The sequence below is a fragment of the Maylandia zebra genome, linkage group LG8, assembly GCF_041146795.1.
Source record: "Maylandia zebra isolate NMK-2024a linkage group LG8, Mzebra_GT3a, whole genome shotgun sequence".
Taxonomy (NCBI): domain Eukaryota; kingdom Metazoa; phylum Chordata; class Actinopteri; order Cichliformes; family Cichlidae; genus Maylandia; species Maylandia zebra.
Window position 1 is genome coordinate 12,669,119 of NC_135174.1, and position 14,071 is coordinate 12,683,189.

The window sequence follows — 14,071 nt, forward strand, 5'->3', positions numbered from 1 at the left end:
ATGTCAATAAACTTAACAGGCATTTGCTAGTCTGTTCTGAATCACTGTTTCAGAGTGCACATGATCACTTGATGAACATCCAACTTGTTAGATCGAAGTTATAGTGCAAAGAAGCCCTGGCATTGAGCCAATGGGTCTCTTAAATTTGTACTTGTACCCAAGGTTGTCTGCAGTAAACTTGAGTCAGGGTGAGGTAGCAGAAAGTTTATTTACAGCACAATGAGAAATCCTATGACATGCACACACAGGATTAAAAAGATACAGACCCTAAAATACATTTGCAGACCTGAGGAAGGAAGTGAGATATTCTGCTTTAGGAGTTACAGATATCAAGCACTACTCTACAGCAAACAGGACAGCTGAAGGAAGAGTGTGTGAAATGGAAATACAAAAAACATGCCTCAAACTACAAATCACTTAAGGTGGCACACATGCTGGTAAATAGTTCAAGATTTACAAAACAAACCCCAGTCAGTCCCCCACCCACCCCCAACCCAATAAAAAGATAAAAATCCAAAAGCATTTATGCTCTCTCCCCTCTAATTCGCCTGGCCAGCTGAATGTCCTTGGGCATGATGGTGACCCTCTTTGCGTGAATGGCACACAGGTTGGTGTCCTCAAACAGGCCGACCAAGTAGGCCTCGCTGGCTTCCTATAAGAAAGAGAAAAGAAAACATTAAATACTAGAACAAATTAGAACTTGAACTTGTTGTTCATATTTTAAAACAGATGCATTTTCTGACCTGGAGAGCACCAATGGCTGCACTCTGGAAACGAAGATCCGTCTTGAAGTCTTGAGCAATTTCCCTGACCAGACGCTGGAAAGGCAGCTTCCTGATGAGCAGCTCAGTGGACTTCTGGTACCGACGGATCTCACGCAGAGCAACAGTACCGGGCCTATGAAACAAGCCATATTCTGAATTAGTGCCCAGAAACAAAAACATTGTAGCAACTACACAGTTTTAGAAAACAAAAGTAAAGTTAGTTTCCACAGCCAGTGTAACCACTTATGCCTATAACAGCAATACAGAGGTATGATTGTTGTACCTGTATCTGTGGGGTTTCTTCACTCCACCAGTAGATGGCGCGCTTTTCCTGGCTGCTTTAGTGGCCAGCTGCTTCCTAGGAGCCTTTCCTCCTGTGGATTTACGAGCGGTCTGCTTTGTACGAGCCATTTCTCACCTGCAAGTCTGAAAAACAAATAAACGTGGATATTTAAACAAAGTGAATTAAAAAAAACTTAACAAAAACCCGTTATTTACGTTATAAATCACCGAACGAGAGTCTGTTCCCTTTATGCGGCTCTACCTATGACACATGACTCACGTCGTTTAAAAAAAAAAAAAAAAAAAAAGGTGGCGAAACAACCGTCCTACCTTTTACTTCTGTTTACAGTGAAAATAAACTACCATAAAGGGTGCCAACGCCTCATTCATCGGTGGTGTTACCATTATCAGTGACGACAAGTTACAGTTACCACTTTCATGGTTTTATTCAAATATCGTACACAAACCTCTAAGCACCGCCACCATTAAGCTAAAGGAGACACACACGTTTCTTTGCTTGCCTGTCGAGCATTTTTAAAGCTAGCATGGACGGTTGCAAAATGGCGCCAGCTAGTTACCGCGAACATTTACAATACAATTAACCATTTAATGTCACCAAAAACAACTTGGCACTCAGTCGTATAAGTGAACATTAAGATTAGTTTCTAATTATGTAGTCATACCTTAAGAGCAGTCAAATCGGCTAAATTTAAGCCATCAGCTAGCTCTTAGCTACAAAGCGCGCCGTTTTGTTGTCAGTTTTTCGATTAACGATAGTCCCACCGCTTTTCAAAGCTTCTCATCAACACCAAAATTCAAATAGATAATATATGTAATTCACATACTGATGATTTTAAATAAAACCAATAAACAAACATAACAGCCATACCTCGGATTACTTTCGTTGTTCAGGGAAATTCAATGCCTCCTCCTTGTTAGTCACTTCTCTATGTTGCCCCGAGGGCTGAGGAGGTGGTATTTATAGATTAAGCGGAGCAGCGCTCAAAGCCCTCCCCTGAACGTATCCAATTGGTCCGAACGGAAATCCCTAACGGAATATGATTAGTTCAGGAAAAAGGAGGCTGTCTGCCTCTGCGTGTGAAGTTAGAGCGGATCGTCAGATGTACCTTATTTTAAAAAGAAGCATGTCGTTAGGTTGATTTTAATTATTCACCCACAGCTTTTCTCTCTTACTCCACACAGTTATACATATAATTTTGTCTGTGTAATCATAGAACCTGGGAATTCCTTTCTGGAAATATGGTGGTCACTGAACGCCCCCGTCTTTTAACTAATTAAGACAAGCGGGAACAATGCTGCCATACTTTTGTTATAGCCTGCACTATGTGAAAAGGCAAATGAAGTACACCGAAGACGTGCTGAAAAAGCACATGTGTACCTCACAAATCGACATACACGCTCCATACATAAACCTCTTTATATATAAATGGGAAGCTTTAGTGTGATACATAATTCTGGAGCTGACAGAAACTCGTCCAACAGACCATTTCCTCCAACTCTTTGTGCCTGCTGTGAAAAAAAACGGAGAAGCGGGAGCGGACCAAGTTATCCTCATCACCATCATAAACGAAAAAGGCTCGGTTATTTGTATTTGAAATAATCTAATAATGACGCACTCGAATAAAGCCCTATCAGCACAGTGATATGATTGTACACTATTTATTTACTTATTTAATTATATATATATAAAATAAGCCTTTTTGTTATCTCAGGTAAAAGTGGTTTTAAAAGCTTACATAAATAGACAGTGGTCTTATTTTAAGGATTTTTCCATGAAAATGTAAAATAAAATAAAATAAAATAAAATAAAATAAATAGACAAATAAGCGCGAGAGCACAGAACATGCGCGGAACGAAGCGGGCGTTGAGGAAGTGTAAGTACACGGACCTCTTCTCGAGTAACACCGGTGGTAAGTGTCTGGTTTGGGGACTGGACATGTTTTTAAAGAGACCGAAGAGCTAAAGAAATTTAAAAAATGTTTACAAACGTATGCGGGGTTCACTGAATATGTTTGCATCGAGTTTAAAAAAAAAACGGAAAATCGCGTTTCGACCTAAAAACTACAGCTCTGAAGACTCAGCATGGCCGACCAGAGGCTGTTGTACTTCGGTATATTATAACGATATAACACACATGCATGTGTTCGACCTGTTATTACTGGACTGAACGTGGGTTTTAAATCTTTTAAGTGAACTCATAAAAGCAACTGAAACGCACATGAGGGTTTTATGTCGGTGTTATCATTTCTCACAGTTAAAGTGTTGCTCTCAAAAGTGAGATAAACTAATGTTTTTGTGTCCTTTGTTTTCATTCAACAGATATCAAAGCTGAATCGAACAGCTCCACACCTGCTGCAGCCGAGGAGCCCCTCTGGTCTCGCAGCAATAACGTCTTCAGGTTTAACTTCTTCCCTGACAGTTCTCCAGCAGCTTCAGAGAAAGCACCTGCATCGGACAGGACTGAGCCAACAAGCCAGATTTCCTTCACTGAACAGGGCTCTGCTTTTGCCTTCAACTTTCAAATCCCTCCTGCAGAAGACATGGACACAACAGACACTCCAAATACTTCTCAAGGTGACCGACAGTGCGTCCCAGAGGAGAAGCCTCCCCTTTCGCAGGAGGTTGAGTCTCCACCTGAACAATCTGAGCAATCAAAAACAAAGAAGAAGAAAAAGAAGTCAGGGAAGAAAAACTCCTCGAGTATTGAGCCACTGCAGAAGCCAGCTGAGGAGAGTGAAGGTGCTGCAGAGGAGCTGGTCAGTGTGCAGTGCTTTAAAGTAATTACAGTGTGTTTGAGGTGAGCAGTTTGATTGGTTGATTTTATGTCTGAATGTGTTTTAGGGTCAAGAAGAGCAGCTGAAAAGGGAGCTGGACTGGTGCATCGAGCAGCTGGAGCTGGGCCTGAAGTGTCAGAAGGGCACACCGAAGCAGAGTTAGTGAGATTTGTACCTCAGTAGTACTATGATGTGGTTGGAAGGGACATACAGTGAATCCAAGTGTGAACATAGCCTAGATTAAACTGATATTCAGGATTCTTTAATGTTTAATCTATGATCTAAACAAGGTCATACAAAAAAGTAAACTTCTAAGCATGGTGTCACCTATTGAATATGTTCTCCCTTCAGAGGACGAGGCCTCGCGTGCCCTAAAGACTCTGTGCAGCTCCAAAGCTCCTCTGCCCAAGAAGAGGCAGGTGATGAGAGCTGTAACTGGAGATTACAGAAAGAAGATGGAAGAGGAGAAGACCAAGCAATTCAAACTAATTCAGAGCGGTGAGTGAATTTTGTACCAGCGAATTCATTAAAATGGTTAAAAACTGCCACCGGCTAATGGGTTTCTCCGTGCCCCGACAGAAATCGCATCAGCCCAGGTCAAACTTGTGTCAGAGTCCCCAAAGAAGTCTGTTTTCCACCGGAGAGCTGAAGACAAAACTCAGACATCACTCGCTGAGGAGAAGCTGCGGCGCACTGAAGCTCACTGTGCAGAGCTGACGCCGCAGACTCAAGAGGCGACGCCGGTTTTTGTTCTTATCCCATCGAAGGAGGAGTTTCACTTCAATTTTCTCTGACTTGTCTGTCCTGATGCCAAATCCTTCACAATGCAGCATGCTGGAGATAAAGTGCTACGTAGGCTGGCAGAACGGCACCGTCAGATATCTGTGGACAACATTCTGGTGAACGCTGAAGATATGAGGAGAGAAGACGTCAAAATCTCTGTGTTTACAGACAAAACCTTTAACTAATACATTTTTACAAAGCGTGATGCATTCACTGAATTAATGTGATTGCTCAAATCTCAAGGGAAACGTATTCAAGTCCATTCAGGCTGACAGCATGGCGCCTCGAACCATGTTACCATAAATACTGGATTGCTGTTGATTACACCTGAGGTGCCAAAATATCTTGTATATTTAGAAAAACAGACAAATATGTTTTTGTTGGACTTCTAAGATAATAATCATGTTAATTCAGAAAAAATGGTTCAAAGCATTTGAGGTTTTTTGTTTTATATTGCTATATTGCTAAATAAATAAAAAAATTGGTATTTTTGCTTGTAGTGGCTTCATTAAATGCAATGATAAAATGAAATAAACATTTCTAAGTAAAATTGTACAGTTTACAGTTAATAATCCAAATCGATAAATAGATTTTTTTTTCTTCACTAAGGCTAACATATATCTAACATATATTCCACAAAGACTTTATACATTCATGTGAAAAACAAAATGCACCTCATGATTCAGTAACTTGTAGAACCACTTTTAGGTGCAACAACTTGAGCATTAATTGTTTCTTGGGATTAATGTCCTCTCCTGGGGAAGATTATAGCATTATTGCTACAGCAAACTGAAAACCTTCCTTTTCATGTGACTGTATGTACCGCTTTTTATTAAAATGGAAACTAGTTGAGTTAGCTCTGATTTAATCAAGGATATTGTGAAAGTTTAGTCACTAATCTCACTTTATGTTCAATCTTCACTTTATACAAATATTAAAATGTCATTGTTAATGACTGAGTTAAGGTTGATTCTTAAATTGTCCCTTTTTGTGACGTTTTTACAAAGCTACACTCACAAACACAGTTGAACTGTCTCTAAAATACAATACAATTAAAAAAAAAAAAATTACGATGAATGAAAATGTACACACAAATAAAACAGACAATAACACTGGATGTGTTGTAAGTGGTTCATAGACTTTTAAATTCAGCCTGTGTGTGTATAACAGAGAAGTTGACCTTGAGAGCAAACATGAATCAAGAGTTTGTGTAAAGAACATACATTCCTGTGTTTATTTCCCGTTTAAGGAAGCGTGATTCCTCATATTTTCCCTTTAAAGTGTCTCTCAGACAGGATAGGGTGATGCAAGGCTCAGCGCGGACACATTAGAGTGTGACACACATTTAGAAAAGTTTCGGCTGCTGAGAGAACAAACTACCTGCTCACTGTAAGTTTGAACTCGTTATGTTTTTCTGCACTCTGAAATACTCTTTTGCTTCTGTTTTCTTCTGTGCATTTAATTAGTTTAGCTCACTGTGTTGGTTTTATTATTGAGACCAAAAGTTTAGACGCTCACCTCGCTAAGCTAAATTAGCCAGAGGAGTGAGCCCTGTGAAATTACCGTTAGCTTTAAAGTAGCCGCTATTCGTGAGCTTGTATAAGTCAGCATTGTTTATATTTTCCATCATCTGAAGCTACAGCATTTAGGGCTGCTTGCAGGCTCGTAAGCCCCTGGTTTTAAAGTGTGAAACCAGGGCGTTGCGGTTTGTTTAGAGCAGTTTATGGTGTCTCTGTTTCCCAGGAGAAAAGAGTGAAGATGTCCGAGTTAAGCGATGACGCCAGTGAGTCAGAACAGCTGGGTGCCAGCCTCTCCCTGTGGCTGGGTGACTCCCTGCTGCGAGCTGAGGAGCTGGATGTCCCTCTGGACCTTCACACCGCCTGCTCCATCGGCCAGTACGACGTGGTGGCTGAGTGCATTAAAAAGTGAGGGCCTCTTAATACCAATATTTCCACACGGGCTAATATATTCCACAGCTTATTCACATAACTGTGTGTGCTTTCAGGCGTGAAGTGGACCTGGATGGCAAGAACATTGGAGGATGGACCCCACTTATGTATGCGTCCTACATTGGTCACGACAACATTGCAAATTTGCTGCTGGAGGCCCGTGTGAATGTAAATTCCACCACCGCCAAAGGACTCACACCCCTCATGTTGGCCGCAAGCTGTGGGAACGAAAGTATCGCATACTTTCTGCTTCAGGTACAGAATCACCCTGAATGGGCGGGGGGGTGGTAAGGAGACAAAACAATGGCACAGAGATTTGTGATGATGAAACATCAGAATGACAAAAAGAGTTTGAAAAGAGACAGAGGGCCACAGGGGGTTATGTGTTCTCACAGCCTACCCACGTGTAACCTTTGTCTTAGAGGTTAAACTAACATACAGCAGCTTCTTTTTGCCACTGTGGATTTCCAGTGCATTTGGATCTTTATATTATATTATAATATAAAGATCCAAAGGCTTAAGACCTCTACAAATCAAGCACGTTGCAAAAAAACGACATGAAATTAAGAATTCAAATTCCGAATGTTGCCAAGTGAGGTGGTCTGATTGGTCAGATGTGTTAATTTGCAAATTTGCCCAGTGAAACTACAGTCTGTGTGAACGACTGCATTACGAAAAGATGAAAATATTTTTAAAGGACTAATTTTACACTGCCAGTGTGTAAAAGCTCTTTATTTTTACCCCTCAGCCATAAAAGGATGACAGGGCGTTGTCTTGGATGAGTTTGAATCTCAGTGACCTCAACCTCAAGGTCAAGGGTTAGAGGTCGAATTTTCTTGTGAATGCAATAACTCAAGGATGTCACTTGAAGCAGGAGGCTGAGGGGTAGCAATGTCAATGTTTTTTCTGTATGATATTGAAAATAACTGCCTGTGTTTTGAAGACGTGTTTTAAAAATCGGCTCTAAAACGAACCACACCTATCATCAATACTGCTCGTGTGTAATTTTGCCCGGTTTAGTAAATCTGGCCTTGGGTTTAGATTCAGCACTCTTTTTGAGCTTTAAATTTTATTGTGAACATTCAGCATTTTTTTTTTCTTTTCTTCTTCTTTTTTTTCCATTTTAAAACCCAAAAAGCAAGGGGCCGATTTGGAGTTGAAGGACTCTGTAGGCTGGACCGCTCTGTTCCACTGCACAAGCACAGGCCACCAACAGATGGTCAAGTTCCTGCTAGATAACAATGCTGACGCCAATGTCAAGTGAGTGTCTTTATTTGCTCTAAAAAGACCATCAAAAAAAAAATAACGATCTGTTCACACTTTTGAGATTTTCATGACTCTTCCCTCATACACAGGGAGCCAGGTTCTGGCTTCACGCCACTGATGGAGGCTGCTGCTTCTGGGCATGAAATCATTGTTCAGTACTTACTTGATCATGTGAGTAGGTTACTGTGCTGGAACATACTCGTGTGTGAGTGCAAGTGGTTATGAGCCAGACCATGTCATTCTCCTTTTTTTTTTTTTTTTGCCACATCTACATCTCCTGTACCTCTTCAACATCTAAAAAGATGGAGCCACATCACTGGAAAATGTAACTGACATGACTCGCACACTCACAATTTGGTAATCCTTTGAATTTTCAGAAAGTTAAAGTGGATGAACGCAACGCCAAAGGTGAGACAGCGCGTGCTCTGGCTATGATGTACGGCTATACCAAAATTGTCAGCCTCATTGACTCACGTTCTCCAAGAATGAAACCAGGTACTTGTTTAAATCTAAAATTTCTGTCTTTACTACGTCTTTCATTGTCTTTTAATTTCTAATGTTTTTTGGGGATATTTTTTTTTGGGTGGGGGGGGGGTTGGTACGTGTGTTCTGATTTGTCAGGACACTTTGAAGATCTGAGCTCCTCCGAGGACTCGGACAGCGCACCACCGAGGATACGGTCCAGCCGAAACCGAGCTAAAGGCATCAGCATCCACGATGGGCCTCAGGCCATCGCCAAGTTTCGAGTAGGAGGCACCAGCAAACTGTGTGGTACAGTGTCATGTAAAACATCCGGTCTTCAACCCGTATCTGTGCTGAGCCACACTTTAAACACCACATTTGTTCTAGTTATGAAGTTAAATTGCATTTAAAAAAAAAAAAAAAAAGCTGTTTCTAAGGGTTCCCACAGGTCCTTAGAAAGTCTAAAATTAAAGTATAAGAAATAAAGGTCTTAAAGTGCCTTACATTTCAGGTAAATCTGCTCTAGGTGGTTATTTTTAAGATTGGTAGAAAAAAATTAGATTCATTTTTATTACGTTTTTAAAAATTGCTGTGCTTTAATGTGATTTGTTTTGAGTTACAATCTCTTTATTATCACAGGTATTTACGCATACACATTTAAAATTGTAGCTACATGAATTCACCACTAGGGGTCACTTGCACTTACAGCAGATACAATGTAGATGTTTTACATTCAACTTTTCAAAATTGGTCTTTTAGGTCATTATATTTCATCTGACTCTTATTATGTTTATTACATTGGTAAACAAAAAAAACAGTGACAGCAGGTGTGACATCCTTCCAAAGTAATGAGGGCAAGCTTTAAGTGATCATGTGTTCCTGCATTACTGTGCTCAGCAAAATGCTTGCTGAAACCAAAAAGGTTAAAAATTAAAATTATAAATGTGAGGGTGGAAAGCATTTTTTCCCTGTAAAGTAGAGCACATTATTCATGCTTCCGTTTATAATAATAGCTGTGTGTCGTTAATGTCACATTTGCCCTCACAGATCCTCCTGCCGCCCTGCCAGGGTACATGATGTTTCGTGGCATTGGGGAACAGAGCGAGGGTCTCTGCTACCGTGATGTGACTTCGCCTATCAATGAACTGGATGGCCAGAGCAACAGCAGCAGAGGTGTGTCTGTGTGGGTGATTTAAAAAAAACAAAAAACAAACCCAAAAATAACCTCTGAGACTCTGATTTTTTACAAACCTGATGGGAGTTAGTTAAATCAACTCTGGATGCATGTGTGTGGGGGTCTGAGTCACCATGGCAACCGGTAAATACGGAGAAGAGCGTCTAGTTGACTGTGAAATATGAATGTGTGTCAAAGCAAACTTTCTTTAAAAAAACAAAACCAAAAAAAAAACCAGAAGAAGAAAAAGTAATTTCAGCAGCGTCCACACAGTCATTATGTATCCAACTTAATTTCAAATAATACAGGAATTCTACCAGAAATGTGAACTTGTGTTTTAGGTCGTTTATTTTTTTTTTCAGCTGTCACCTGAAAAAATACAACAAAAACTGTGTGGTTTGATACATCTGTATGAATAAGGAATATAATTGGAGCGTCAGACAGCTGTTTCAGATGCAGCAGGAGGGGGGGAGGTCTGAGAGAACTTCTGTGTTTGTTGGAGAAAACTTACCAGTTTTCTCCTAAAAAATACGGAACTTGAGTGCAAACTTTGTTTGTGTTTTTCTCAACATGACTGAAGATGACAGTCCATTCTTTGACCATGACATGCCCACCATGAGGAGCAGCAGCAGCAGCAGCGAAGGCCTGCCTCATGTGATCGGCCTCAACTGGGAAGGCTCTGTTGAGAGTAACGAGGTGAACAGAAGAGCCTGCAGTTTGGACGCAAACTGTGTTCGTCAGTGTCTCGTGATAAATAGTTGCATCTTTCTCCATCAGGACTCTGACCAGTGTAAAAAGAGCAGCATTCGCAGAGTAAATAAGGGTCATCACTCAAAAGGCAAGACTCGCCACGGGAACAGCGATGGAGCTCACTCCAGCAGGACATCAAACTGTGGCGCTGGTCTTCCGCCTTCCTACACTGGCCCAAAGGCATGTTTGTGTTTGTTCAGGTTTCAGTACGTTTATTCAGATTTCCTTGAGTTCCTGGCAAGGACTAAAATCTCATCTTCATGTAGGATTTGGCAGAGTTCTTGGAGCAAATCGGCTTCTCGAAGTATCTTCCGTTACTTGAAGAGCAAGACATAGACCTGCGGATCTTTCTCACCCTGACAGAAAATGATCTCAAAGAAATAGGGATTACGTAAGATGCCGCTTCTTCCTCTTTGTGCTGTTCCCTATAGGGGTTGCCATAGCGGACCATCTGCCTCTGTCTCACCCTATCCCTAACATCATCTTCTGCCTTCTGTTTATTTTTTCCTCCTGCCTGGCAGCTTCGTCGTTTGCATCCTTTGTCAGTATATCCACTCAGGCTCCTCTGCTCATGTCCAAACCATATCAGCCTTTGTGTCCAAAACTCTCACTCTGACCTTTTCCTTTGATGTACTCTCTAATCCTGACCCTCACTCCCAATCATAATCTTAGCATCTTCAGCTCGGCCTCTTGTCTTATTGTCACCGTCTCCAAACCATACATCATAACACGTCTCAGTACCATCTTGTAAACCTTCCCTCATTTCAGATGATCCATGTTTGTGGTCTCATGTTTTGAAACTCTGTTCTGTCCTCCAGTCTGTTTGGACCCAAACGCAAAATGACTTCAGCCATTGCGAGGTGGCACAGCAACGCTCGACCACCCAGCGATGCTCTGGAACAGGCTTACGCCGACCAGCTCGAGGCTGAGATGCAAGAGATGGCCATTCAGCTACACAAGGTAAACATGAAACACTGCAAGTGTGAGATTTGTGACTTGGGTTGTTCTCACCTTGCTGAAAAGCTTTTGCATATGTTTTTCTCACCTTCGCAGCGCTGTGAGGAGGTTGAGAGCCTGCAGAGCCAGGTGTCTCAGGAGAAGGAGCTGCGCACAGTAATGGAGGGATGTCTAATGGAGGACAAAATGGCATGGAAGAAGGTCCATGCTGAGTTGGTGGAGAACCACAGGCTGGCTCAAAATATGAGTGCCATGCTGGGGAAGGAAAGGGCATGCCGCGGTGAACTGATCTCCTGTTTGACCACAGATGGGATCAGCAGCTCTGCCACTGCTGGGGAAGGAACAGGTGTTAAAGGTGAGTTGAGGTGGACTGTGCTAATTTTTGGGTTTACAAACGGTGACTTTTTTAATTTCTTTTTTGTAGCTGGGGAGGGAGCGACGTGTTCCAGTATTCAAGAGCTGATGAAGAAGATGGATTTGTATGAAGAAGAACTGGGTAAGAAGGTTTAATACTCAGTGATTTTAAGAGGTTTAGTGCAGTGACTCAAGTATAATGGCGTTGCCCACGTGTTACATCATTACAGCTGGAAGTCTGCAAACGCTGCTTCAGAATCTGAGGCGACTGAGTGCCCCAGAAAAAGTCTCAGATAGCTGGGAACGACCCTAAGCTTTTCAGGTGACACAAGCTCGCATGCACAGAAGATTTGAGGAGCTTTTTAGCATCTGAAATAGCTGAACATAATTTGCTATTGTCATATTTTTAAAGGACCTTTTTGGAGCACTTGACGGAGGGTGATTCGCCACCCTGAACAATGTCACTGAAATGGGAGAAGGCCAAATACGAGGCCAGCCACGCCAGGGCCAGAGCGGCTCGGGGGAGCGAAGCCTCTCTGCGGATCATCTGGGATTGGCTGATGGGCCAGAGCTCGCCAGATGTGGACGAGGCTAACAAGGGTGGCGCAGCTGCTGCAGGAAAATGACAAGCAGGCACAAGGGTACCTGACCCTGACTTGCCTGTGCTGGTGTTTGTGGACTGCTGTAGATGGGCTGTGAAAATGCGGTGATGGAGGGGACAGAGGTGATGGAGGAAATCGTGGATCAGGGGTTGTAATACTGTGATATTTCTACGCAACTGTACTCAAAAGTATGAAATGTGGTTGAAGTGATGTTTATACCACCAGATGGAGAGTTAGATTATAAAAGCAGGTTAGTAGTCAAACTTAAAATGAGCTCTGCAGTTTATTTGAATGGAATCTTGTCATTTGTTATGTTTTTGAAAATAATGTCCTGCCGAATGCCTTTTAAAGAACAGAGAAGATATTAAAGTGGGTCTATTATGCACATTTCAAACTGCATATTTTGGTTATGCAGGAGTTGGAATAATTTTTGTATATACTGGACTGCTTTAGCCTATACTTTTGAGGACACCATCCAAGGTTTAAACATGAGGCGTGAGGCTGCTGTACTCACACGCAGGTCTTTGTATCAACAGAAAGACCCAAGACTGAAAGATGTGAGCACCCCCTGTGGTAATAGTATGATAGCACACACAAGGAAAAGCATTATAGGTCCTTCAGTGTTACAGCGACGCATTATTACTCTGCATATGTAGACACTGAGCTACGGAGACTGATAAATCCCCAAAACTAAAAAGAATTTCTGTATTTGAATATCAGTTAAAACCTGCCTACCTGTACAGATATTTTAGGATGTAATCATAAACCAAACTTGAAGGACTTTGTCCACAGCAGTTTTAATTATGTGATAAATTATTTGGCAAAAAAAAAAAAGTAAATTTGGAGTAAAGGTGCCCAAATTTAATTTTTATTTCATTCTAACACTCTTATTGGGATTTGCGGTGCTCGTTGGGAGTTTGTGTTCTGGGATGTATGCAAAGGTCTTCAGAGTCTTCCTCTTAAACCCTGAATCACTCTCGTCACTTCTGTATTTGATGTATGACTCACACACTCCAGGCTTTCTTACACTATAAAGTGCCTTGAGATGATTTATAAGTATAAGATTTGGTGCTAAAATGACATTTATGTGGTGGTTAAAACGAGTCTATTTGTGTGGTCAATATTTAATCTGTCAACACTACAGGGCGCTTCTGCACAGGCTGCGCCTCGGGGTCAGGGAATACCCGTCTGATTATCAAATGTCTCATCTGAAAATCCACTACTGTGCCTGAGGCCTTGGCGCTAGTTCAGGAATAGTGACACTTACTGCTTAGCTGCAATTCTGGCACATTGTGGATGTTGGCCGATTTTTAGCCTGCAGGTTTTTCAATAAGCACAGCCTTCACACATCACTGCTCTCCTCTCACAGCAGGACAGCTCCTGTTACTTCAGATGGAAAAATGTGACATAAGCAAACTTTAAACACCTGGCTAAAGTCCCAGTCTTAATTTTTTTTTTTTTTTTTTGGCAGAACTGCCAGTCGAGTATCTACGTCACTATTAAAATGTGCATCTTAGCTGAGGTAAAACTATACTTTAAGTGTAGAAAAAGATGACGTTCAGGTATGTCTATGTCTGATCTGAAATTATGTAGTATTCCCTGTTTAAACACTAATGTGTGAGGCTCCCTACATCACTAGTTTGTTTATTAAATGTACAGTAGACAAGATCAGTGAGCGGAGGACTATCATCTATAACACCTGAAGTCACAGGGGTGTCCAAAATGATGTACAGTTACTTAGGACTGGGCTGATAAAAATCTCTGAGATGTACATGAGCAAACAGCTGCCTTCGGGCTAAACCTTTAAAACTGACCCAAGAAAAAGCAGTTTTGTTGAGGTTCATCAGTGCAGAAGCAGTCTCTCTGCTGGCTCCAACTCTGATCCGTTTTCAATCTCACCAAATGTGAGGCACAAACGACATCATGCACTCCA

General features: G+C 41.6%; 3 protein-coding genes across 4 annotated transcripts; 2 read left to right on the forward strand and 1 right to left on the reverse strand.

The window, feature by feature from the left end:
• Positions 1-189: 189 nt before the first annotated feature.
• Positions 190-2,091, reverse strand: h3f3d (H3 histone, family 3D). Its single transcript, XM_004562463.4, has 4 exons — positions 1,936-2,091; positions 1,048-1,190; positions 744-897; positions 190-652 (listed from the first exon to the last, which is right to left on the reverse strand). The coding sequence occupies exons 2-4, from the start codon at positions 1,173-1,175 to the stop codon at positions 524-526; spliced, it is 411 nt and encodes a 136-aa protein (XP_004562520.1). The 5' UTR covers positions 1,176-1,190; positions 1,936-2,091; the 3' UTR covers positions 190-523.
• Positions 2,092-2,983: 892 nt separating this feature from the next.
• lg8h8orf33 (linkage group 8 C8orf33 homolog) lies at positions 2,984-5,547 on the forward strand. Of its 2 annotated transcripts, none has more exons than XM_004562464.2 (5): positions 2,984-3,236; positions 3,387-3,823; positions 3,909-3,999; positions 4,193-4,339; positions 4,421-5,547. In XM_004562464.2, the coding sequence occupies exons 1-5, from the start codon at positions 3,206-3,208 to the stop codon at positions 4,633-4,635; spliced, it is 921 nt and encodes a 306-aa protein (XP_004562521.2). In that variant the 5' UTR covers positions 2,984-3,205; the 3' UTR covers positions 4,636-5,547. The 2 variants fall into 2 exon arrangements, with proteins under 2 accessions (XP_004562521.2, XP_004562522.2); XM_004562465.4 differs by having other exon boundaries at positions 2,984-3,177; positions 4,421-5,546.
• Positions 5,548-5,938: 391 nt separating this feature from the next.
• anks3 (ankyrin repeat and sterile alpha motif domain containing 3) lies at positions 5,939-12,523 on the forward strand. Its single transcript, XM_004562466.3, has 16 exons — positions 5,939-6,013; positions 6,368-6,549; positions 6,630-6,828; positions 7,712-7,833; positions 7,929-8,010; positions 8,217-8,334; positions 8,461-8,610; positions 9,349-9,474; positions 10,056-10,171; positions 10,253-10,405; positions 10,492-10,616; positions 11,044-11,185; positions 11,279-11,537; positions 11,607-11,678; positions 11,767-11,858; positions 11,949-12,523. The coding sequence occupies exons 2-15, from the start codon at positions 6,383-6,385 to the stop codon at positions 11,847-11,849; spliced, it is 1,914 nt and encodes a 637-aa protein (XP_004562523.1). The 5' UTR covers positions 5,939-6,013; positions 6,368-6,382; the 3' UTR covers positions 11,850-11,858; positions 11,949-12,523.
• The last annotated feature ends 1,548 nt before the right edge of the window (positions 12,524-14,071 follow it).